Here is a 24,745-nt window from a genome sequence, read left to right on the forward strand (position 1 = left end):
CTGGATGGGCTGTGGGGTTGGTGCGGCGACCGCGTGGGAGGGGCCGTCGGGCCTATAAATACTCTACCGCCAGGTTCGATCCACTTAGCTCCTGCTCATGTCCATTCCATCAGATTGCACACTTGGCTTTTTAGTAGCTTCAACTATACTTCACTATTAATCTGAAATTAAGTGCAAAAATTATATTCTGATTCACCTTCATAACACGAAGCTGGAACCAACTGAACATTATGTGAGCCGATTTCATCATCATGACTACCTGTATAATCTTGTATGATCCTTCATCGCAAGCCAGGGATTCCTACTACAATGGCCAGCCTCTGATTGTTGGTGACATGGTTGAAAAAGTTAATCAGGGGAGCAGGAAATCTCCGTCCCCGCATATGAGCTACCGCCAGCATCTGCAACGCCTGGTCTGCCTAGCGACTCGCCGCCCCGCCCTGTCCGACCACGTCGTGCCTCTTGCCATCGGTTGACACACCCTCGTTGTTATCTCCAGGTATTTTCCCACCTATATTACTTGCAACTTTAGGGACTGCTATAGGGATTGCTCAACTGGATCTGCACAATCCAACAAAAGAAATATGCAAAGTGTTTGCATCTGCACAATCCAACAAATAATATCTCAGGCTGCTCCGTTCAGATGACAGGTACAATGACAAGTACTTTTATCCACATAAAATTACTAACAATGATCGACTTTGTACCTAACATGTGGTGAATATTTGGTTTCACATGAGCAGCACTGAATAGCATCAAAGCAACTAAATGCATCTTCTGAGAAGGAATGACTCCGTGATAGAGAATGATACTCAATGATGACAGCTGAACAAAGGGATGCGTACTTGCACAATAACCGTGAGTATAAGAAGTCCAAACACAAGGGCAGTGATCACTTTTAGCACTTGAGGGGTCCAGTAGAGGTATTTCTACTTTCTTGCCCTCAAAAGAAAACAATGGACAAGTATGCTGCTTATTCACTTTCTTTCTATAGGTTAACACATTTATAACAAATTAACAATATCACCAGGCTGAATATTTGTTAGTTCCAATATTTTAAATTCAGTTGACCTCATGAATTCAGATTCTTGAGGTTTGTCTCTTCAAGTTGTGATTGACTGGAAACAGGGTGTAACAAAGAAAAGGACTGCAATTGTGCTCCTATTGCTTAATATACCGAGTGAAAGTAAATACAACGACCTACAGTGTAGAGCTTATGTGTTTTGCATGAAACTGAATGCATGGCACTGAACATACCTCTAATCTCTTATGTTATATAAGTAAGCACATGATTGGGAGGATTGATATCCATCTTGGTTCAAAAATAAATAAATTTTGGCAACATAATTTGGGAGATGCCTATCTTTTGCAGCATGGAAGTCGGATAGTCAACATGTTCTAGATCAACAAGACCCTGAGCACGTCTTGACCCTAACAGAAAAATAGAGACATCCCAAGTGATAATAGGAAAAGGTAGACTCGGCTCCTCCACTCATGCTTCTTTGAATCTCTACAAGCTAAGTTCAGTGCATGGTTCTATGAACTACAACCTAAATTCAGTACATGCTTCTCTGAATGTTGGCCTGCCAATTGGTATTATATTGCAGACTTCAGAGGATTGTATGCAGGTCATTTATGCCAATGGTTTCCTGCTTTTTTATGTTTTTTGGACTATTTGAATGTAAGGACTATACATAATATCTTTTTTACTGTTCTAGGTTGAAGTGTTGGCACGAAGAAACATAATAGGAATTTTATGAATATTGTGCCTTACTGTCAAGATGAATAACAGTCGACTCAGATAGTGTGTGATTATGTTTCTCCTAAAGCTAGCTGACCAACATCTGAACGACTCTGACTGCTGCGTACAAGTCCAGCTATAAGGATCTAAAACATTGTGTGGAATTCCGGAAGGTCTTTTCCTATACTGCAAGACCCTGTTTGGAACATGATGATTTCGTGAATCAACAACAACACTGTTTCCAGTGACTTTCAACAACTACATCGTTTCCAGTGAAATTCAGCAATAACTACATTGTTTCCTATCATCTAGGAATATAAAGGCTTTGATTTTTTTTTCCAGTATAGTTTAGATTTTCATGGAACACTTCAACCAAGATATCGATGAAGCAAAGAACTTGATTACAAGGTACAATCGTGACTATCAATGCCTAGCTATTTTTCGGACTTGACTAACACAAAGGGTGCAATCTGTAGGTTCAGGGAGCTCCTGTGCTTTTTCCGAGTAAAGATGACTTTCATGCTAGATTTTCTTTCAAGATAACAATAAAGCCTAGGAGCATCCCTGTCCATGGAACAATACTGGAGTGATATAGTGCAACGGTCTTGCATTTCTCAATGCCTCTATCTTTATTTTCATTGTTATCGTAATTCAGTGTGGTATTTAGAAATTTAGAATCCTTGTGCTATGATGTTGTGTATTTTGCAACCCAATATACTCTCCTGTTAACTGAATGTGATCATTTTTAATCGTTGGTTTATATGCTTGTGGATGTCTGATGTGAAGAAGCAGAGCTTGTTTTGTGGATGGATGCATTGGTTTATGTTACCAGCCTTTTTGATTTGTTCTTAGAATATGGAGTTGGTTATGATGAATGACGTGCTCCACTGGGAAAATATATTCAGTGCTCTTTTTGGCCTGTCTATGTTTTTTCTTAGATATGTTTTGTAATATTAGTCGAAACGTGCATTTGCACGTGCATACTTACTAGTATTTAGAAAGGGAGGGAGTACACACAATGCGTCATTTGTCACCATCGGTGGCGGATCTAGGCCCCAGGCCGGGGGGCAGGCCTGGGGCGTGAGGCCCATTTCCTTTGTGGGCTGTAGCGAAAATACCGAAATCACTAATTAAGGAGTACTCGTTGCAAAGAACACTCTACTTTCTCAAGTCGCGACAAGTGGCGCACATGCAGCGCGCCACTTGTCGCAACCTGAGAGTTTTCTTTTTTTTTGTAGATCCGTTTATTCAAAACATTTTATCTTTTAAACAGTACGTCCAAATCTTGAACCGTTTTCATCATTGGATTTCTCATATCGAGATCTTCAAAACTAGATCCCATGTTGATAGGTTTTGACGAACTTTTTTCCATGAAAAAACTGAATGAAAAAAAACAGGCGAAAAAATCGAATCGGAAGCATGGTTTTTTTCTCTTTCCGAAAGAGGCACGACCGTGCCTCTCGCGAAATCACACCCGTGCCTCTCCTGGAAGCAAACCGTGACTCTCGTGGAAGGAAAAAAAACAGAAAACACGTTTTTTTTGTTTCCGAGAGACACGGCCGTGGCTCTCGCGAAAGCACAACCGTGCCTCTCGCAGAAGCAAAACCGTGACTCTCGCGAAAGAAAAAACAGAACATGCGTATTTTTCCCTTTCTGAAAGGCACGGCCGTGACTCTCGCAAAAGCACAACCGTGCCTCTCGCGGAAGCAAAACCGTGACTCTCGCGAAAGAAAAAAAACAGAAAACGCCTTTTGTTTTTCCCTTTCCGAGAGGCACGGCCGTGACTCCCGCGAAAGCACAACCGTGCCTCTCACGGAAGCAAAATTGTGACTCTCGCGAAAGAAAATTAAAACAGAAAACCTGTTTTTTTCGTTTCCGAAAGGCACGGCCGTGACTCTCGCTAAAGCACAACCGTGCCTCTCGCGAAAAAAAAACCGTGACTTTCGTGAAAAAAAAACACGTTTTTTTCGTGCAAAAAATATTTGATCGAAAAGCTAAGGAAGACCGAGGAAAAACCAAAACGTCGAAAAAACCCAGAGAAAAACCGTTTAAAAGCCAAAAATGCGTGCGGAAAAATAAAAAACAAAATCTGAAGGAAGCGTCCAGAGCGCGACACGTGACGAATGGCTGAGAGCGCGCCAAGTGACGCTAATCGTTGCGAGCCTCCCGAAGGAGCGCTCGTTAACTAGTTGCAGTATACGAAGGGGGGCCGGGGCGCTGGGCTGGGCTGGATCCGCCCTTGACCATCACTAGAGAAAATGGAAGATCTTTGAAAGGTTCCTATTTCACGATACATATCATTCGCGGGATCCACCACCATTGCAGCCGACCGGCAAAACGACCGTCGAACCGGCCTTTGGGCTGGGCTGGGCTGGGCCAGGCTTTATGCGTATGTTGAGGTGCCTCCTTGTTTTCCAAAAAAAAAAAGAGCTGCCTCCTCCAATCGCCTCTCTCTTATTGTCCTTGGATGGACGATGAGATGTGCAAGATCACCGATTCACGTGAAGCGAGCTAAGCGACATCCAAAAGCAAGTGGCGCCCGTTCGTCCGTGAACCGATGCTCATCAAATTCGATCGCTCCAACAGCAAAAGATCGATCGAAGCAAGCATGCATGTCTCATCCCGGACCCGGAGCATCTGTATATATACATGCCAAATCTGGCTGAGTTACACCCATCCATTCATGTGTAAGCTCTTCACCACTGCACAGTGCACACACCACTGACAGTGACTGAGAGACAGTATGGCAACAATGGCGCCCTCATCTGCTCTGCTGCCACTGCTCCTGCTCCTGCCCCTGCTTCTCCTCTCCGTCGCATGTACTGCAGGCGCGGCACCGGCAGCAACAGCAACGGTACCAACGATACCATCCCAGCCCGGCAAGCCGAACTCGAACAACAAGCAGAAGCAGGGGGGCGCGCCGCTGGGGCCGGCGGTGCGCGCGCTGGTGCAGTCCACCTGCAACGCCACCACCTACTACGACCTGTGCGTGGCCGCGCTCGTGGCGGACCCGGCCAGCTCCACCGCCGACCTCCGCGGCATGTGCGCCATCGCCGTCTCCGCGGCGGCCGCCAACGCCTCCGCCACCGCGTCGGCGCTCGCCAACACCACCTGGGCCGCCTCGGGCGCCCCGGAGACGGGCAGCGACGGGCGCGCGCAGCAGGTGCCGGCGCTCCTGACGCGGACTTGCGCCGGCAAGTACGGCGAGGCGCGGGAGGCGCTGCTGGAGGCCCGGGAGTCGGTGGGCGAGGAGGCGTACGACTACGCGTTCGTGCACGTGGGCGCCGCCGCCGAGTACCCCGCGGTGTGCCGGACGCTGTTCCGGAGGAAGCGGGTGCCCTACCCCGTGGAGCTGGCCCGGCGGGAGCAGGCGCTGGAGCACCTCTGCACCGTCGTCATCGACATCATCACGCTCCTCGCCTAGCCTGCCACAGCCCCCTTGATCCCGCCTGAACCTATTCTGTTTATCGCACGCATCGTAATTTTAAATTTCCCGTCAGACGAATAATCGCGTGCGTTTTGGCATGCAGATTACGTACTCCTGTAGTAAACTGCTCCACTGTAATAGTATCATTATCGAGCGTAAACCGGAGTGTACTGGCACTACTGCTGTGTAACTTTGAGAGTGCATGTTGGCACACAGAATTTGAGTTGAGGGTTTCCGGCAAGAAACTAAAAAGATGGATCCAAGACTGAGATGTCGAGACAAGGCGGGCAGCGGCCATTAATGAAAAGGCCGATCACGTACTTTTCTTCTTTGACGCCATCCGCATACATATTGTCTCTACTGCTTGGGGAGGAATATGTCTGTCTCCATGGCGGCATCCCCACTCGTCTTGTTCAACGATTGCATGGGCTGTCTCCTGTGTGGATGAGGCCGTCCCCAGCGAACCAACCCATGGTGAACGAGTGCCTCCGCTCGACCATCGCATGTTCTCGATCTTGGCAACTGCGGCGAATAATGCACGTCTCGCAAGTTGCAACTGGGGCAGCTCTCCAGGAGGAGACATGAAGCCCGCCGGTGAGGAGGGTGTTTTGGTGACCCAGCTTCATGGTGGCCGATTTTAAAAAAAAAACATTTTGGTTTAAAAAATTCTAAAAATGCATGTATGTAAGGATGAAATGTATGTGTGTAGAAATTCACGGCGAAATACCTTGAATTACGACCTTTACAAAAAAACAAAATAGTGAACTTTGGGGATGAACGGTATCATATGCTGAAAAACCATGGATTTTGTTATGGGTGCAAGTACGCGAGCAGTGGCGACTGCCTTGTCAATTGGCGTCGGGTGTGCCGGCCCGTCGTCCTTGGTGGCCTTGGCATCCCCGATCTCCGGCGTGTGGGCATCTCCCTCCATACCCGCTGGTTGTGGCTTCAGAGGACCGACCCTTCTCGCCAGTGACGGAGACAAGCCTAGGGCAACTAGGGCTATAGCCCTAGGCTTAGTACCAAGATCCCTTGTAATTTCTTTCTACAAAGTACTCAAAATTTCAAGAATTTGTAGTTCAAACTTGCTCAGCCCTAGGCGTGACTGGCTGCTAGTTTCGCCACTGCTTCTCGCCCATGGCAGCACCTCCACATCCTACACTGCCTTGACGTCCAGGCCTTCTTTCTGGCCTCCACCTCTTGGTCACTCGGCAACGGGTGCACATGCAAATTCTGGGAGGACCATTGGCTCGATGGACAGTCCATTGTTGAGATCGCGTCCGTTGTCCATGCCAGGGCCCCAAGCGGCGGCGCAAGTCGCTATCTGTGTGCGACGACCTTCACAACTGCGCCTGGATCATGGACATCCAGGGCACGCTCGGACCTCCGGCTCCTACACCGCGCGCTCAAGCTACCAATCCCTCTTCATTGGTTCCACAGAAGACCCCCACTGGCGCATCACCTAGCGATCTTGGGCGCCGCTGCACATCGAGTTCTTCATCTGGCTGGCCCTCCTTGGCCGATGTTGGATGGCCGACCGCCTCGCGCGACATGCTCTACCCCATGAGCCTACATGTCTCCTCTGCGACCAATAGCCCGAGACGATGCAACACCTCCTCGCAGGCTGTTCCTTCTCCCACCAAGTTTGGCATGAGGTGCTCCCTTGGTGCCACTCCACCGCCGCGCTCCCGGGCCAAAATGACGAGTTCATTGCCTGGCTCACCTCAGCCATCGCCGCCACACCGCGTTGTCTTCGGCGTAGGCTCACCTCCATCACCATCCTCACGGATTGGTGGCTTTGCAAGCACCGCAATGGTTGCATCTTCCACGGCGGCAACCCTTCTGCCAGCCGAGCTGTCAACGACATCCTGGAGGAGGCAAGACTATGGGATGCGCGGGTGCCACATGTCTCGCGCTTATCATGCCCGAGACGTAGCCTAGGGACTTTGTGGTCGGCGCACCCACTTCTCCATGTGCGCCATGGCTGCCGCTGCATGCCATCCATGTGTACTAGCTAGGCAAACCTCCCCTCTCGTCTCAAACTTGTACTATAACTGATATCTCTACCTATCAATGCAATGATACGCAAGCCTTTTGCGTATTCGCGAAAAAAAGGCATGTTTTTTTTGCATAACCCTCGTTTCAACGTATTTTATTGTGAAAATTTACACATATGTACATTATGCCTCCATGTAGTATATCTATAGTTTTTTATAATTTTTAAACATAAAAAATGAATTTTGAATTTTTCATAAAACAACCTCCATGGAGCTCGACCTCCAAAAGCAATTTTCGCCGGCCGGTGTCCAAACAAGTCAAGCTCAACGCTTTTTCATGAACAAGGAGTTTGGTGCCTCACGTGACGCGTACTACAAGCATGTTTGGTTGTCTGCATCGTTTTTTTGCCACCCTGCACTATGGTTGAAAGGTAATGAGGGCAAAAAAAGCATGTTTTCACTTAGTTTGGTTGCATGCATCCTCCCCAACATGGCTGAGAAGAAACACACGCATGATGTTTGGTTGCAAACATTTGCTCCCCAGATGCACGTGATGTTGTTTGATTACGTGCGCACAGATGATTAATATCACCTCTTATTCACGTGATAAACTTACTTCACATGAGATCAGGTGTTGAAGGAAGAAGAGAAAGGTCGGCTCGAGGTAGAAGGTGCAACAACCCTCTTATGCGCATCTAACGGTCACAGAAGGTGACTAACACCTAGCTAGTCCCTTATAGCACAATACAATAGGTGAACACGTGTGTCGAAATAGAGAACTTACAACGCGGAATTCATGTGAAATGGCGAGATGAAGCCAATGGTTAAAGAGAATTTCAAACGGTCGATTGTGTGTGAAGAATCTGCTGAAATTCGTCCAAAGAAACATGCACATATATGTACAGTCTAGTAGGGAGACATGGATCTACTCGTCTACAACCATTGAAACAAAAAGCATACAACACAAAAGTCGTGTGAAACAACGAGATGAACCTAGTGGTCAATGGAAATTTCAAGCGGTCACCTGTGTGCGAAGAATTTGACCGTTAGAGCATCAAGATCCCATGCTACAACATACAGGAGTAGAAAAGCACTACACAAGTCAGAATGTGCTTGTTGTTGTTGATTTCGATCTTAAGTTTACATACGTTTTACTTGGTTGGGAAGCATCGACTCATGATGTTAGCATTCTTGCTAACAACATGGATCGACCTGATGTGATCAATATCCCTCTATCTAGGAGATGTTGGATATGCATGTTGGCATGGGGTTCTTCCACCCTTTAGGAAAACCAAGCACCATCTCAATGAGTTCTCTGCTAGGAACTATTCTAAGACTGTTGTCGAATTGTTCGGTCTCACATACTCCAGCCTTAGAGTTACGATTAAGAGGACATTTGGTGCTTTGAATAATAGATTTAAGCAACCGCAAAAAAAATATATTTAAGATCCATGGTTAGAAGGCATTCCATCCCTTCCCCCATGCAGACTAAGTTTTTTTTCTTCATATTCTCCATAGTTGGATCTTAGACTAGGGTCTTGATGAGTATTGTGCCGGAAAAAGTGATGACTGATGATGTTGACTTCGTCCATAGCATGGAGACAATTGAAAATGAAGCTTTAAAGAGCAAAATATTAGAGTGGGTTCAGACAATATGGGCTAACAGAGGATACACAAGGTTCCGAAGAAAAAGAGGAAGAGGAAGATGATGAAGAAGAAACATGAGAATGTGAAGAAGAAGATAAGATGGGGATGGTGAACTCCCCCTTTTTATCGCAGTGATGAACTTCGCCCCCCTCTATCTATAAGACCTTTAATTTGGTACCGCCGTTTATGAGTAGCTAGGGCGAATTGCCATTTGTTTACTAGCTAGGACAAAAATGATGTATTTCATACTACTCGTGTATTGTGCTTTGTGGTAAGGTCACCACTACCAATAAGAAGGGTGACCGCAACATTAGGCCGGGAGCAACCAACCATCATGTAATTGCATCTTCATAGCCACAACCTTCACAAGTGCTATCAACCAAGCAACATGTAGCAGACGATCCAATGGTGCAATGCAGGCAACCAAATAAAGTGCACAACATGACGAGAAGATGTTCGTCCTAGCTACTAACAAAAAGCGTGGAAAAGCCATTTGGTGCGCGGGTTACAACCAACTCTTTTTGTCTAAAAAAAGTTAAAACATATTTTCGGCGAAAATACAAAAGTAAATATGGTTCCACGCTACCCATGTGAATAGTGAATCTAAACAACACACTAGAAAAAAAATCAAATAAATATGATAAGTTGGGGTATCAAACTTAGTCGTCATTCTAGTCATGTGTAGAGTTACATATTCTGTGATGTCCAACTTCAAGAGGACACTGAATACGATATCACTTGGAAGCACGCGACCAGTGGCCACTATTCATCAGCCTCCGACGATAGGATGACATCGATGATGGCATCATTTGGAAGCACACGACTAGCGGCCACTACTCGGCGGCCTCCGCCAATAAGGCGCAATTCTTGGGTGCAACCCGCACCTCCACAGAAAGGTCAGTTTGGAAAGCTCAGGCACTCGAGGAGGTTAAATTTTTGTTTAGTTGGCCATCCAAAATAGGATTTGGACCACAGATAGGTTGGCTAAGCACAGTTGACCAAATTGCAGGCAATGCCCTTTTTGCAAAAAATAGCAAAAAATCACTTCACACTTCACAAATATCAGTACAACCTGAGGCCATGGGGGTTGGTGAGGGAGTGGCTCCAACTTGGAGCGCTCTACTGAAGAGTGGTGGATCAACATGCCTGAAAGCAACATCCTGAATAGGAGTGCGATGGCCTCCCTCGCCATGTTTCTAATTTGGACCTTTTGGAATAAAAGAAATGTTAGGGTCTTTTGCTACAAGTCCGCACCGATGGCAATCCTCCTTGAGGGTATCAAGAAAGATACAAACGCTTTGGTTCATCAAAGATACAATCCTCCTTGAGGAAATTTATCCTAGCGCCCAGGCCTAGCGCCCGGCGTTGTAGATGCCCTGACCGCAACATTAGGCCGGGAGCAACCAACCATCATGTAATTGCATCTTCATAGCCACAACCTTCACAAAGGGTATCAAGAAAGATACAAACGCTTTGGTTCATCGCGGGTGCGGACATTTGGGACTAATAATGCATGGGAGAGTAGTGATCTTTATCTTTTGTTGTTGGATACTTGAGCGTTGTATTTGTAAACGAAACACTCTATTTCTCTGAATTAATGGATGAGGGAAAGCATTTGCATCCATTTTTAAAGAGTTTCATGAAAGAATGACACTAGTGGTATTTCTTAATAAATGAAACACAAGCCGGCCTTGTTATTCCGTCAAAGAGTGTTTTTGAATACACTTTTCAATTTTGTCATTTAGCTTAGAATACCAAGGATGTCATTTTTTCGTGAAACTTCATATGCCAGTCAACCATGTATGTCACACAAAAAATAACTAATTTTCCTAGTATTTGTTTCTTGAATTAACTATTCATAATGGGTGCGTGGGACAATGTTTCACATTTTCGTGTTCACCTTTTTAGACCCTAAAATTTGTGAAAAATCATGTATGTACACATATATGTCTAGTATATTGCATACAAATTTCCATCTACATATTTTTAATACATGTTTCATATAAAAATACTTAGATTAAAGTGGGATTACTTAGTTTTGGCCACAGATATGTCGTTTTAATGTAGCCTACAAGTCATCATATATTCCCACCACAACGATCATCATATATCATATAACACTCCTATTCATATATCGATTATAATAACTATAAGACCGGGGGGGGGGGGGCGTATGTATCATCTAACAACATTTTACAAATGACCCCTAAAAAAACATTTTCCAGATGGATAGAAAACATACCTATAGTTTTTGGACCCTTTTATCTTGCTGACATTTGCGGCATTTTAATGGCAGTTTTAGCTGGTGACCAACATATGACATTTTCTGAAAAGAAGGCTCAAAATTGTCATCCTTCCAGAAAATGCAATGTTGCTCTGAAGAAACTGCCACCCCCGACATAACTATTACTATGAGGAAAAACATTCAAAATGCCTTGCTCTCCCAGCAAATGTCATCCAGATAAGATTTCCGTAGTTTTTTTAACTTGTAGAAATCAGTTTTGTTTTTGAAATTTCGGGATCCAAAATGATGCTCTACCGGCGAGGCACGCGCCCTCCGCCGGTCTCCCGTACGATCCCCCACATCGGCTAGCGCACGCAAACACAAAACTCACAGAGCCACGGGCGCCAAACTCGATCCAGCCGAGCGCCCAAAAATCCGGTGGAAAGGAGGGGAGGAGAGCTCCAGAACCCTAGCCATGGCCGGGGGGGGGCAGGAGGGGGGCCGCCCCGCGACTGGCTCTCCGTAGACGAGACGGCGGCGGCCTTCCTCTCCCGCTCCCTCTCCACGCGGCCCCCCATCCTCCTCCCGCCGCCGCTCCACCGCGCGCCGCTCCGCCCGGGAAACATTGTTGAGATCGCCGGCCCGTCTGGCTCCGGCAAGTCCCAGCTGCTCCTCATGGTAAGCGAAACTCCAGCGCTCACACACCTTTCCCCCCCAAAGAAATGTTTGCAACATCCTGAATAGGAGTGCGATGGCCTCCCTCGCCATGTTTCTAATTTGGACCTTTTGGAATAAAAGAAATGTTAGGGTCTTTCGCTACAAGTCCGCACCGATGGCAATCCTCCTTGAGGGTATCAAGAAAGATACAAACGCTTTGGTTCATCAAAGATACAATCCTCCTTGAGGAAATTTATCCTAGCGCCCAGGCCTAGCGCCCGGCGTTGTAGATGCCCTGACCGCAACATTAGGCCGGGAGCAACCAACCATCATGTAATTGCATCTTCATAGCCACAACCTTCACAAAGGGTATCAAGAAAGATACAAACGCTTTGGTTCATCGCGGGTGCGGACATTTGGGACTAATAATGCATGGGAGAGTAGTGATCTTTATCTTTTGTTGTTGGATACTTGAGTGTTGTATTTGTAAACGAAACACTCTATTTCTCTGAATTAATGGACGAGGGAAAGCATTTGCATCCATTTTTAAAGAGTTTCATGAAAGAATGACACTAGTGGTATTTCTTAATAAATGAAACACAAGCCGGCCTTGTTATTCCGTCAAAGAGTGTTTTTGAATACACTTTTCAATTTTGTCATTTAGCTTAGAATACCAAGGATGTCATTTTTTCGTGAAACTTCATATGCCAGTCAACCATGTATGTTACACAAAAAATAACTAATTTTCCTAGTATTTGTTTCTTGAATTAACTATTCATAATGGGTGCGTGGGACCATGTTTCACATTTTCGTGTTCACCTTTTTAGACCCTAAAATTTGTGAAAAATCATGTATGTACACATATATGTCTAGTATATTGCATACAAATTTCCATCTACATATTTTTAATACATGTTTCATATAAAAATACTTAGATTAAAGTGGGATTACTTAGTTTTGGCCACAGATATGTCGTTTTAATGTAGCCTACAAGTCATCATATATTCCCACCACAACGATCATCATATATCATATAACACTCCTATTCATATATCGATTATAATAACTATAAGACCGGGGGGGGGGGGGCGTATGTATCATCTAACAACATTTTACAAATGACCCCTAAAAAAACATTTTCCAGATGGATAGAAAACATACCTATAGTTTTTGGACCCTTTTATCTTGCTGACATTTGCGGCATTTTAATGGCAGTTTTAGCTGGTGACCAACATATGACATTTTCTGAAAAGAAGGCTAAAAATTGTCATCCTTCCAGAAAATGCAATGTTGCTCTGAAGAAACTGCCACCCCCGACATAACTATTACTATGAGGAAAAACATTCAAAATGCCTTGCTCTCCCAGCAAATGTCATCCAGATAAGATTTCCGTAGTTTTTTTAACTTGTAGAAATCAGTTTTGTTTTTGAAATTTCGGGATCCAAAATGATGCTCTACCGGCGAGGCACGCGCCCTCCGCCGGTCTCCCGTACGATCCCCCACATCGGCTAGCGCGCGCAAACACAAAACTCACAGAGCCACGGGCGCCAAACTCGATCCAGCCGAGCGCCCAAAAATCCGGTGGAAAGGAGGGGAGGAGAGCTCCAGAACCCTAGCCATGGCCGGGGGGGCAGGAGGGGGGCCGCCCCGCGACTGGCTCTCCGTAGACGAGACGGCGGCGGCCTTCCTCTCCCGCTCCCTCTCCACGCGCCCCCCCATCCTCCTCCCGCCGTCGCTCCACCGCGCGCCGCTCCGCCCGGGAAACGTTGTTGAGATCGCCGGCCCGTCTGGCTCCGGCAAGTCCCAGCTGCTCCTCATGGTAAGCGAAACTCCAGCGCTCACACACCTTTTCCCCCCAAAGAAATGTTTGCATTTAGCGCCACAGGGTAGTACACCGCGCACTTGCAGCTCACATCTATAGCCGGAAACACTGTAGCAGTTCACTGCAAGCTTTGGTTGATAGGAGTGTTTATGAAGTCGCATGAACACAGGGGCAATCTGCATCTATAATATCAGTTCAGACTTCAGAATGTAACCTTTACTGTAAAGTAAGTGTGATATATATGCAGCACCAGGGCAATTTGTATAGAGTAAACAAGTTCATGGCATTGCTGAAACATATTGGCGGTGTGCAGAAAAGGAAGAAACAGTACCTTCAGTGCTTCATACGCTTGGAACTAGCACACCTGCAATCTTTCAGTGTTTGTTACATGCAAATGTGGATTAAATCAATGCTGTTTTAACACCTGATTTTTTTTTCATATGAAATGATGCAAAATGCTGTGATCAGCAAGGAATATCTCAGCTCAGTGTGTGATTGCTGGTATGTTAGTCTGCAGTGCAGTGCATACTACCAAAGGAGTGGGAAGGTGTCTATTTCGGCGGCCTGGGGAAAGCAGTCATGTACATTGACTTGGACTGCCGATTTGATGTGCTGCGGCTGGCTCAGATCCTCAGGAAGCGCATTGCGGCGGGTTGTGGTACACTGTACTTAAATTATTAAATTTGCATTACAAATTTGTCAATCTGACTTATCCAATTTAGTTCAAGCTAAAATATAGAATTCTTTCCTCACCAAAAAAATAATCTGTATAGTGCCTATAATAGTGTGCACTGTGAATTTTTTTTGCCCATAGGGTTGGAGTAGAACTGGATTAATGGGCACTGTTTCTCTGTTGTATTACCAGTGGTTTGGTTGTTGCCTAGTTGGATTTTGCGGCATTGATTTTAGCCTCTCTGCGCTCATAATCTACACTACATACTGTCCAGTTTTCATGGAGCAGAGATGTGCCTATAATAATGTCTTCATTTTTCTCATACTTTGCAGGTTCAGTGCATCATGAAGAATTTGAAACTGATGGTTCAAAAGATAAATTCCGTTTGTTTGAAAGTACACTGTTTTCTGATTGCATGAAGCGTTTCCTGTATGTCCGTTGTTACAATAGTTCCGAACTTATAGCTGCTTTGAAGGCAAGTCCTATATGTTTGTGACATACACCTGAGCATGTTACTACTCTTGTGATGTGTTCATATTTTTGTTATCTGTTCCTTGGTTTACTTGATTTAGAAATTAATTGAAACATATAAATAAGCTATGGCCATGTTGCATTATTGCTATGTGGCCAAAGGTTCTATTTCTAGCTAGAGAAAACTATGTAGATTTTCTCATTTCCATTGGCTGCCCATTCATGCAACTTTCATGTTATTTTGTTTTTTGGTACCCTTTTAGTCAATTGGATGTTGGCTGAAAAGGTGATAATGATAGAACTTGGGCATGTAGCAGCGCACACATTTGGGAGTAAGCATACATCATTATCATCTGATAAATACTATATGTGTGGTGTGTACAGCATGTCAACACAGCATATTTAGGATCATCATGTAGGTGTTTGATGCTTGGAGCTTGATTGTTCGAAAATAAGATACTTGTAAGAGTGAACAAAACACAGAGAAAGTTATTGGGTGCTATGTGTGGGATGAGTTACGAACAAGACACTTATGCCTGTCTCTTGCAACAGTCTAGGGGGTATACCATAATAAGCTATACCTTCATGTTTATGTAAGATGGATGTATTTCTTATATCTGGTTGGTGACTTCACAGAGTCTAAAATCTCAATCTGAAGCCAGGAACGAAATTTTTGATATTGGTGTATATTTCCTTATGTTAGACAGGTACGTTGCTGGCTTCCTAGAATTTATTCGGTTTTGTTTAACTGGTCAATTGAAGTTATAGCTACTGTATCAAAGTGATGCTTCTCCTTTTATACTTGAAATTGTTATCACCAAATTATGCTCCATTCCCGTGGAATCATAGTGTTTGCTTATCCACTTCTTTTCTGTATTTTTCAATCACGTTGCTGGCTAACTGTTTTCTACTGTAACATATCCCCTTTTACAGCATTGGCGCATTCTACTGGATAGATCGTGCTCTTCAACCTACTAGAGAGAGTAAAGGGTGATCACAACAAACATTACATGCAATACTAGTTTGATAGCCTCCTGATCTTATTATGCACATATCTTCAGTAACAGTTGGTTTGGCATGCATGCTTTATTTGGTTATTGCTTCATGTATTATGTGGAAGTCACTGTATACATGTGACTATTGGAAAAAGCTTTATCTCTACTTTGGTATAAGGAATTATCTCAAATATATGCTACTGAAGAGTAGTATGTCACATGAAAATAGTCAGTCATACTGTGCGTCATATAGGAACTAAACATAAAATCAACAGTTACAGTATGGTATAAACACACCAACAAGTTAGAACCTAACAGTTAAGCTGTAATAGTTAAAATAAAACAATATTTTTAACTAATATCAGAAGCATCATCAATGCAGAAAGTAAGCATCATGATAAGTACAAAATACAATGTACGTTTGATTTTCACTTCGACGACCAACTAGGCAACTAGTGGAACAATGCAAACAATGTAGATTGCCAGAATATAGATATATAGTAATCATGATGCTTATGAGTTATGAACCAAGTCAAAAACATGTCGGTGCTGGAAACATCCCCAATTTTTTCAAATCCAGAAATTTCCAGCGTATTTACACTTATCTTAGAAGTGCATTATGGGTGTAAAAAACAGGACAGTAGCTGGTTCAATTAATTACAGATATGCAGTTTGCGAGCGCAATGGGGCCTCGGTGCTTTATGCATTTTTCAGGAATCATGTCTCTGCAGGAAAAAACACCAAATTCCGTTTTTTACTGAATAATCCCTTTTCTCGTTTCCATGCTTGAGCACTCCCTTAGTAACACCCCTCTGCTTCTTGGCCAAACTTTTCACACCTGTCTTTGCAGGAAAACTCTATCATTTCAGAGTATCACCGAAACTGTTGTCCAGGAGATACACAAGTTTTTGCAACTTCAACCTATTTTGGTGTTGGTCACAAAGGCACCTATTTATGGTGAAGGAATCACGACATCAAACGACTTCCAAAGGTAATCCATAATCTATTATCACTAAACACTGTTGCGACTTGAGACCTAAGAATGTGCACTCTATTTCTGCTGCTGTTGTGTAAATGTATATGTTGGATGCTAGGACTGACCGAATCAGCTTGAATCTCGCTGATCATTCGTGGAGGTCGAACTTCTTAGATAACTTGAGATTATAGAATGTTAAGATTATGTTTTCTTGTACTGAACAGTCAAAACCTTTTCTATAGATTTATGAATGTATGCAGTACAAGAGTACTGTTTCCGGTAAAGAAAATCCTTTTCTGTAGTGTTTAGACCTTGGAATGCAGTAATCAGGTATGGTAAAGTTGATTCATTTAGTAAACCATTGCTGTGGTTTGAATATGGAAAAACGGAGCAAAATAGGCACTCTTCACTGGCAGGTGGTGATACCCTGATTGCGGTTTCAGTTTGTTCACCTTAACTTCATTTTATCTAATTCAACATGTTGCAGTATATAACCAAAAATCATACTCCATCCACGATCAGTATATCACCAACATGTTGAATTAGGTATTTCAACGTACTGCACAGTGTCGAGTAGTGCCTTAATGTAAAACTTCTCTTTTGAGTAGTTCCTTATCAGTATCAAACCATTTAAGCAAAATAATTGTTTCCAGGACAACTTTAGCGCCTTTTTGTCTTTTCAGAATCTATAGTTTGAGCTACCCATCCACACATTCAACAATTTTTTGAGTTATGACTCTCTTGGCTTACGACCCCTTCCATGTCTGCACTCCGCAATAATAGGAGAATGTGCTTTTGTTGTTGTGCTTTCTTAATTGCGAGATGCCAGGACCTAATGAATTGCGAAGCTGAAATTTGCAAATAGTGATTGATTTTTTTCTATATTTTTCCTATATTTCTTATGTAATCAAATTCGCAATATGTAAATTTATTCCAACCATAGAACGCTAAAACAGTACTATCTGGGCATGTGTGTTTCTACCAAGACATTAAATCTTTCCATTTTAGTTGTGACCACTGTTTCGACCAGCAGAGTTTATTTCACGTGATGACCCGTGTTAAATGTTTTGTTTGCTAGGTACTATGAATTTCTTTTTTTAAAATCAACATGTTTCTCTGCCTTGTTTTCCTAGGAAGCCTGAAATAGATTGTCCTTTTTAATGGTATTTAGGGGTTCTCCAAAGTACATGTCAGAGGATTCAACACCTTTGGGATATCCGAAACGGGAAGAAGAAAGAAATGGTTCATGTCGCGAATACATGCCATCTGCATGGCAGGTCCGTGCCATCCTTTCCTCACCAAAAAGCTAGTTTGATGTCATATGATAAATTCTTCAACAAATTACCAGTTAGCTTCAGTTACTTTTCATTCGTTGCTGTGCACACATCTTTATGTTGCTAGGTGATCTCTACTAATATCTGAATAATGATAAATACATAGTGGTCTAAAAGCTTTCTAAACTTGTGTTTTACAGACATTTGTTACACACAGGATAAAGTTGCAAGATTTAGGTTGGTAAATGCACTTCTCTACGGTTCAACCCTCACGACCTCTTTAAGGACAAGCTGGGGGAGGAGGGTTTCCCCCCCTCCAATGTCACTTATATTATAAATTATCTAATTACTGCAAACTTACTGGATTGTCCTTTACAGCACAAGAACCAGGGTTTTTCTCTGAGCAGGAAAATGCAATCCTTTCTGTGCATACTTGTGAGTGGGTGCAGCCTTCCCTAAACTCAAAAGAGAAGTTCTATATCAAGGATGTAAGCTTCTGGGTCTTATTTTCTTTCTAGTTTCCCTTACCAGTTTGGCCAACTTCCATGTTTGTTTTAACTTAGATGATTCCTTTCCAATGATCAGGACGGTGTTGGCCTTATACAGTGAAGCCTATCAGTTTCTGTGCTGGCAGATAGCATGACTTGTCCGACCTCCTGACAGAACTGTTGTGATCTGTGATAAACGTATGTATGGGAAATGCTTAAGTAATATCTCTATCTTGGTCCTCGGGTATTATATGGCACAGAACCCAAAAGCAACAGGGATATTCTTTTGAAGGTTGCCGTTTTCCTCTGACTGATTTCACAATTGGCATGACTTAATCATACACTCATATTTTGTTGGTTGTTGCAAGAGACTACTTTTCACACTAAAACCCAAATGTAGACTAACTGAACATCATTTTGCACTATTAACAGAAGAAGTAGCATTTTTAAATACGGATGAATGTGATAATTTTTTTGTTCAGGTAACCGTTTGTGCTGTCTTCTGATATTTGGCATGGCATGATCACATGATGGGACCTGACATTATAATTTACAATTTTACATTGCTCCAGGGAAAAGTAAGTCTGGCTTCTTTATATTCTCTGAACTGCTAATGGCTGTTTAGTACTGTTGTCATTCAAATGTCTGTTCGATTTTTCCCCCCAAATTCACGACGTTTCATTTTTCTATGGTCATTAGGCAGTACACTTGCTGTTTAACTTAACATCAGAAGGTGAGATGGAGAAACCAAGGTGATATGCTCAAAGAGGCACCAGTGATTCAGCTGGTATGACCTTCCTAGTCATGTAGTAGCCCATATTCGAGCAACCCTGATGATGCCATCATAGATGTCGCTTCCTCTGTTCCTAGGGGTTTTACAGATTCACGTAGTTTAGGACTCGTCTGAGCCCCAGAAACTGGGGGGCTTAAGTTTATAGGGTATGGGGATAGGTACGGTCTGCGTTGGACATAAATAGGGTCTAAATTTAACTTGTTGATTTGTTCAAGGCCAACTGTTTGGCTAGTTGTCGTGGAATCATTCACCAAGTTTTCAGCCTAGGTCTAAACTATTATTTATGTACTAATATATCACCAGCCCATTGTCTTTTGTTCATCACGCCGCCCAGCACTATGAGAAACCTTGTTGCCAAAAACATCTCATTTGATGCTGTGATCTTCGCATGTTTCCCACATAAATTTTGTCTGCGAGTTCTCTACCCAAGCTTCTAGCTGTCTGATTAATCATACCTATTCTCTTTGGATTCCGTTGCAGATTCTTGTGCCCCCAGCTGGTGTTTCTTGTTCATTCCTAGGAAGATACACACCCTGTCTTGGTCTTAGTTGTCGGAATGTGGCTTGTCATTTCTCAGCCACTCTAGCATTTCGCCTTTTTTTAATAAACTGTTGTTATTCTAGTGCAGCATAGCATCACATGATGTAGTACTACTACTAGAATTGTAGTACAATCAGCCGGCGAAAGGGAAATGCAAGCCGCTGCCAGTGGCAATGGTCTATTTCTGCCGGCCTTGCAACTGACATCAGATGTCGCCCTCTGTTTTTCTGTAACCATGCACGCAACTGGTGAGTTGAGATGGTGATGTTGACTTGCTGTAATCATCAGATGAAAGCAGCGGCCGCAGCAAATGGGATGCATTGTTTTTCAACGAACCGCATGCACTCCGAAGTCATCAAGATTGTCAGGTCACCCGGCCTCGTGCCATGTGTTACTACCCGTAGGCCGTCTTCATCACAATTTCTGACGTGTATCATTTTTCAAGGGGGTTGCACTAGAGCAGTTTGTGTCCCACTCTGATGCTGCTCCGCCAGCTCCGCGAGGTAGATCGTCTGCCTTTAAGTTGCTGCAGTTTGTTGTTCACCCTAACTTGTGCACTACAAAAAGGCAGCCAACGATCTTCGGACGCTTCTGTTTAACTTCAAAAGTTAAGTACTTGTGCAACGAACGCTGCTTTGGTGCGTCCCACCCAACTGACCAGCGCTTGACTTGACTTTCCCCCGTGCCCTATCCAATGAATAAGAAGAAGGCCGGTCTGTCTATGACCTAGCAAGTTCGATCTCCTTTATACTTGCCGCAAACAAGAGTAGATTTGAATTTAATAATTATGTCAAATAAATTTATTACTTATTATTAAAATTGTGTGAGGAACTTGTACAAAGACAAATAATCTTAAACATAAAAAAGCAAAACGTGTCAGGGATAAATACGATGGGATTAAAAACCCACTATGCATGTTGTATGGTAGAGACATTTTTATGTGTGGATGAGGCAACTATTGGTGGACTAAGCTAGCAAATGCAACTATCATAACAATTTTGATGATGTGGTTTATTGTGATGGTAGAAAAATAACTATGATACTTCCCAACTGTCTACTACAATGAGTTTTGTCAGGCTCTGACAAGGGAGGGGTGATGACGGCGGCGCGCCTTCGGCTCAATTTAGTGCTTGTAGTCGTTGCTAGATGGTCTACGAATCTGGATGTTATTTTTATTATTTCTGGCATTCATTGTACTGCTGTGATTGAAGATAAATACTTCCTCCATCCCATAATATAAGACGTTTTTTTTAACTCTAGTAGTGTCAAAAAACGTCTTGCATTATGAGACGGAGGGAGTAGATCGGAAGTTTTCCTGCAAAAGAAAAAGAAAAATAGCTAGAATACTTTTTTTTGTGGCGATAGCTATTAATACTTTGGCAGTGGGGTTTGTATATAGATATCGTATGGCAAGAGGAAAATACAGTTCCTTGAAAATCGTTTTTTCCGACACCCACTGCAAAAACCAAATGGCGAGTTTATAGCATATAGGTACAGAGGGTGGGAACAAAGCACAGTTTCATGGCAATCTCACAATATGGTGAAAATAACTTTGCCAAATGTCACAGTATCTGATGCCTGTGTACTGGATCTTCCAGGACCTGGAGTAGATACAAACTTGGAAGATTCTAATGCGGATGACAAAAGTTAAGGGTCGGGAGATTCTCAGCGACGAGTGGTGAGCTATCTCAAAAACAATGAACAATAATTTAAAACAAACTGACGTCTCAAAAACAGCAAAATGAATAGCTTATTCCACAACACCCGTTGTGCACGTTGACTTAGTAAATCTCAAAATGATATGTCGGCTCAGTCTCTCAGAGATGCTCATAAAGATAGGGTGTACGTGTGTGCGTTTATAGGGGTGAGTGTATGTGCGTGTATATGAGCGCTTGTGTCTGATGCTCATAAAAACAAACAAAAAACGTACGACCAAACTCCAGCCACAGCCAGGAAGGGAAGCGGCCGGCGACCTAGACGTCCTGGGTGACGCCGCTGGGCGCCCTGTTGCGCGGCTGGTTGGTCTCGTTGTCGGAGTACCACCCGTGCTTGGACGAGTCGTACTTCTCGCCGTCGCCCCAGAGCGCGTAGGCCTCCTCGCCGTGCACCGCGTCGTCGCCGATCACGAGCTCCTCCTCCGGCATCCGCAGCGGCACGATAAGCCGGACGACGAGGCAGATGATGCTGGTGACCACCACGTTCCATCCGACGATGAAGAGCGCGCCCACCACCTGCTTCAGGAGCTGCATGCCGCCGCTGCTGCCGCCGTAGAAGGCGCCGCGCGAGTTGGTCACCGGCACGAACATGCTGCACAGCGTCGGCTCCGCGAAGAGCCCCGTGGTCACGCCGCCGAGGAACCCCGCCACGGCGTGGGTGTGGAACACGCCCAGCGTGTCGTCCACGCGCTGCAGCAGCTTGGACCGCTTGTGCACGACCATCATGGTGAACCACGGGATGCTGCCGGAGAGGACCCCCATCACGATCGCCGCCCACCCCTGGACCAGACCCGCGCCGGGCGTGATGCAGACGAGGCCGGTGATCATGCCCTGGACGGCGCCGATCACGGAGGGCTTCTTGAAGAAGATGACGTCCAGGGAGGTCCAGACGAGTAGGCTGGTCGCGGCGCAGATGTTGGTGTTGAGCACTGCGATGGAGGAGTCGAGGTTGGCGGCGTAAGGGTCACCGCCGTTGAACCCGGCCCACCCCATCCAGAGTATGCCGGCGCCGGCGAGCATGAGGAGCACGTTGTTGGGCGGGAACCTCTCCCTGTCCTTGGTGGACCTGGGCCCGACCCAGTACGCGGCGGTGAACCCGGCGATCCCGGAGGAGAGGTGGATGACGTAGCCGCCGGAGTAGTCCATGACGCCCCACTGGAAGAGGAAGCCTCCGCCCCAGAGCGAGAAGGCGCCGATGGTGTAGGAGAAGGTGAGCCAGAGCGGCACGAAGATCATCCAGGCCCTGATGTTCATGCGGCCCAGCAGCGAGCCGGCGAGGAGGATGAGCGTGATGGCGGCGAAGACGCACTGGAAGTAGACCATGGTGGCCATGGGGTAATTCGGATTGATCCAGGCCGTCTCTTGGCTGCCGTCCTTGAAGAAGTGGGTGGACTCCGGCAGCACGGCCTGCATGAGGAGGAACTTCTGCCCGAGCGCCGGCCGCGCCTTGCCCCAGAAGGGGAGCAGCTGGTGGCCGAAGGACATGTTGTAGCCCCAGGTGACCCAGCAGAGCCACACGGCGGCGAAGGCGTAGAGCGCCATGAAGGCCGAGTTCACGGCCCACTTCTTCTTCACGATGCTGCCGTAGAGGATCACCAGGCCGGGCATACTCTGAAGTCCCACCAGCGTCGCAGCGATCATCTGCCATGCGTTGTCGCCCTTGTTCAGCCATGGCGGCACCACTATGCCGTTGGGCGAGTACCCAACGGACATGTTGTAATCCGCGGCCGTCGACATCTTGCTACTTCGACCGGCAGGCCCGCCCCGAGCTCGCCTGCAGCTAGAGGTACTGTCCGCTATCGGCTAGCCGGAGATGGTAGTGGTGGGTGGTGAGTGGTGGTGACGACTGAAGCTAAGCGACGCTCCCGGTTCTATATATAGGTCGACCGTTTTCGGTCCCAGCTAGCGTAGGACAGCTGACCCATGGCTGACATGTGGGCAAACGAATGGCGGGCGTGCCTAGAAAGAGATGAACTGGCCGGTGGGTGACATGAGGAGCTGGATCCTATGCCAAAGATGAAACATGTATTGAACAGCTGGGACTTAGGGAGGTAGGGAAGGAAGAGATCATCCAGTCTCTCTCCCGGAGGATAAATGGCTTAGGCAACACCATCCTCCCGGAACATTATCCGACCTTATACCGCATTGTACGTCCTAAAAATGATACACTCGAGCATGCGCTTTGATCTCTTCTATAAAGTTAAGGTATGCCATTAATGTACCTAAAAAAAACATGTGCTTTGATCATCTCCGTCGGATATTTCTTTTGGAGAGGATTTCATTGGCCCTCGTCTGGCAAAATCTTGTGTCCATATTATATTTGATTAATCTGATACAAAGACGGGATATTTTTCGTTGGAATCTTACTACTTCGAGGTCATTCACAATCAACTTTATATACGCGCTCTTACAAGAGCACATTTTGAGATCCCAATGCAAGATAATAAGAAAATTTGGAATAGAAAATTTTACTAAAAGTCAAGATTTTTATGAGGTATATTTGCAGAGGAGCCGTGCTAACCAAAGACAATCTTGCTCACCGCAACTGGCAATCAAGTAAGAAGTGTAGCTTTGTACTCACCATGAGATAATCAAACACCTCTTTTCCTGGTGCAAGTTTGCGCGCACGTGGCCAAACATTCAAATAGCGTTCAATTTATATCTTACACAAGTGTTATGGTCACTAATGGGATGAATTCCAAATAGGTTTAGTACGTAATAAGGGTGAGAGCCTCAGCCTTATGATCGCTATGGCCATGTAGAAATATTTTGGTTTTCAACTACAAAAACTCTACTCCTTTGCAGGTAATTTTTCATTATATGCACCGGCTTCATATGTGGTCTATACTACACCGAACAGAGTACCAACTGTTGTTTAAGGTTGTGTGTATGCGATTGAAGCAGATGGACAAGGAGGGTTTTTACCCAAGATGGATGGCAACATAATATCTGGATTGGTTCACCACTCCCTTAGACATTTTTTTTTGGAAAAGAAGGTTATACCCCTGCCTCTGCATCTGGACGATGCATGCAGCCATTTTATTAATTATTCATAAAGACCTAACAAATTAATACATCAGTACACCTCAAGCCACCACTCCCTTAGACATAGGCATAGTGTCAGTCTTTTACGACTTTACTGGTGCTAATATGTCAGCTTTTATTTTTCTCTCTTGTTAGACCATCCATGTTTGACTGTGTGCATCATATCTATGCAGAAGCCGGGTATTATTCATTATGCTTTGTATCCGCTTCATGCTATATTTTCAGTTAATAAAAGTGTTCTTTATCAAAAAAAGGAAAAA

General features: G+C 44.7%; 3 protein-coding genes across 3 annotated transcripts; 2 read left to right on the top strand and 1 right to left on the bottom strand.

The window, feature by feature from the left end:
- The first annotated feature begins 4,396 nt into the window (after positions 1–4,396).
- LOC123058848 (pectinesterase inhibitor 28) lies at positions 4,397–5,422 on the top strand. Its single transcript, XM_044481528.1, has one exon. The coding sequence runs from the start codon at positions 4,485–4,487 to the stop codon at positions 5,163–5,165; it is 681 nt and encodes a 226-aa protein (XP_044337463.1). The 5' UTR covers positions 4,397–4,484; the 3' UTR covers positions 5,166–5,422.
- Positions 5,423–6,772: 1,350 nt separating this feature from the next.
- On the top strand, positions 6,773–18,656 carry LOC123057050 (DNA repair protein XRCC2 homolog). The gene is made up of 11 exons (XM_044480220.1): positions 6,773–7,045; positions 11,430–11,714; positions 14,026–14,173; positions 14,521–14,663; positions 15,296–15,366; positions 15,593–15,649; positions 16,505–16,645; positions 17,802–17,907; positions 18,105–18,141; positions 18,283–18,392; positions 18,490–18,656. Exons 1-11 carry the CDS (start codon positions 6,773–6,775, stop codon positions 18,511–18,513), a joined length of 1,395 nt encoding a protein of 464 aa, XP_044336155.1. The 3' UTR covers positions 18,514–18,656.
- Positions 18,657–21,698: 3,042 nt separating this feature from the next.
- On the bottom strand, positions 21,699–23,177 carry LOC123058849 (ammonium transporter 3 member 1-like). The gene has a single exon (XM_044481529.1). The coding sequence runs from the start codon at positions 23,175–23,177 to the stop codon at positions 21,699–21,701; it is 1,479 nt and encodes a 492-aa protein (XP_044337464.1).
- Between the last annotated feature and the right edge of the window lie 1,568 nt (positions 23,178–24,745).

This window comes from Triticum aestivum, chromosome 3A (assembly GCF_018294505.1).
Source record: "Triticum aestivum cultivar Chinese Spring chromosome 3A, IWGSC CS RefSeq v2.1, whole genome shotgun sequence".
Classification (NCBI taxonomy): domain Eukaryota; kingdom Viridiplantae; phylum Streptophyta; class Magnoliopsida; order Poales; family Poaceae; genus Triticum; species Triticum aestivum.

What these genes read in the sequence shown, in the direction of transcription:
- LOC123058848 (XM_044481528.1), top strand. Translation starts at nt 4,485, where the DNA reads ATGGCAACAATGGCGCCCTCATCTGCTCTGCTGCCACTGCTCCTGCTC.
- LOC123057050 (XM_044480220.1), top strand. Translation starts at nt 6,773, where the DNA reads ATGCAACACCTCCTCGCAGGCTGTTCCTTCTCCCACCAAGTTTGGCAT. An exon ending in AGTCCCAGCTGCTCCTCATG is followed by an intron (nt 11,715 to 14,025) that starts GTAAGCGAAACT and finishes CTGGTATGTTAG; the next exon opens with TCTGCAGTGCAGTGCATACT. An exon ending in GATAAAGTTGCAAGATTTAG is followed by an intron (nt 18,142 to 18,282) that starts GTTGGTAAATGC and finishes TGTCCTTTACAG; the next exon opens with CACAAGAACCAGGGTTTTTC.
- LOC123058849 (XM_044481529.1), bottom strand. Translation starts at nt 23,177, where the DNA reads ATGTCGACGGCCGCGGATTACAACATGTCCGTTGGGTACTCGCCCAAC.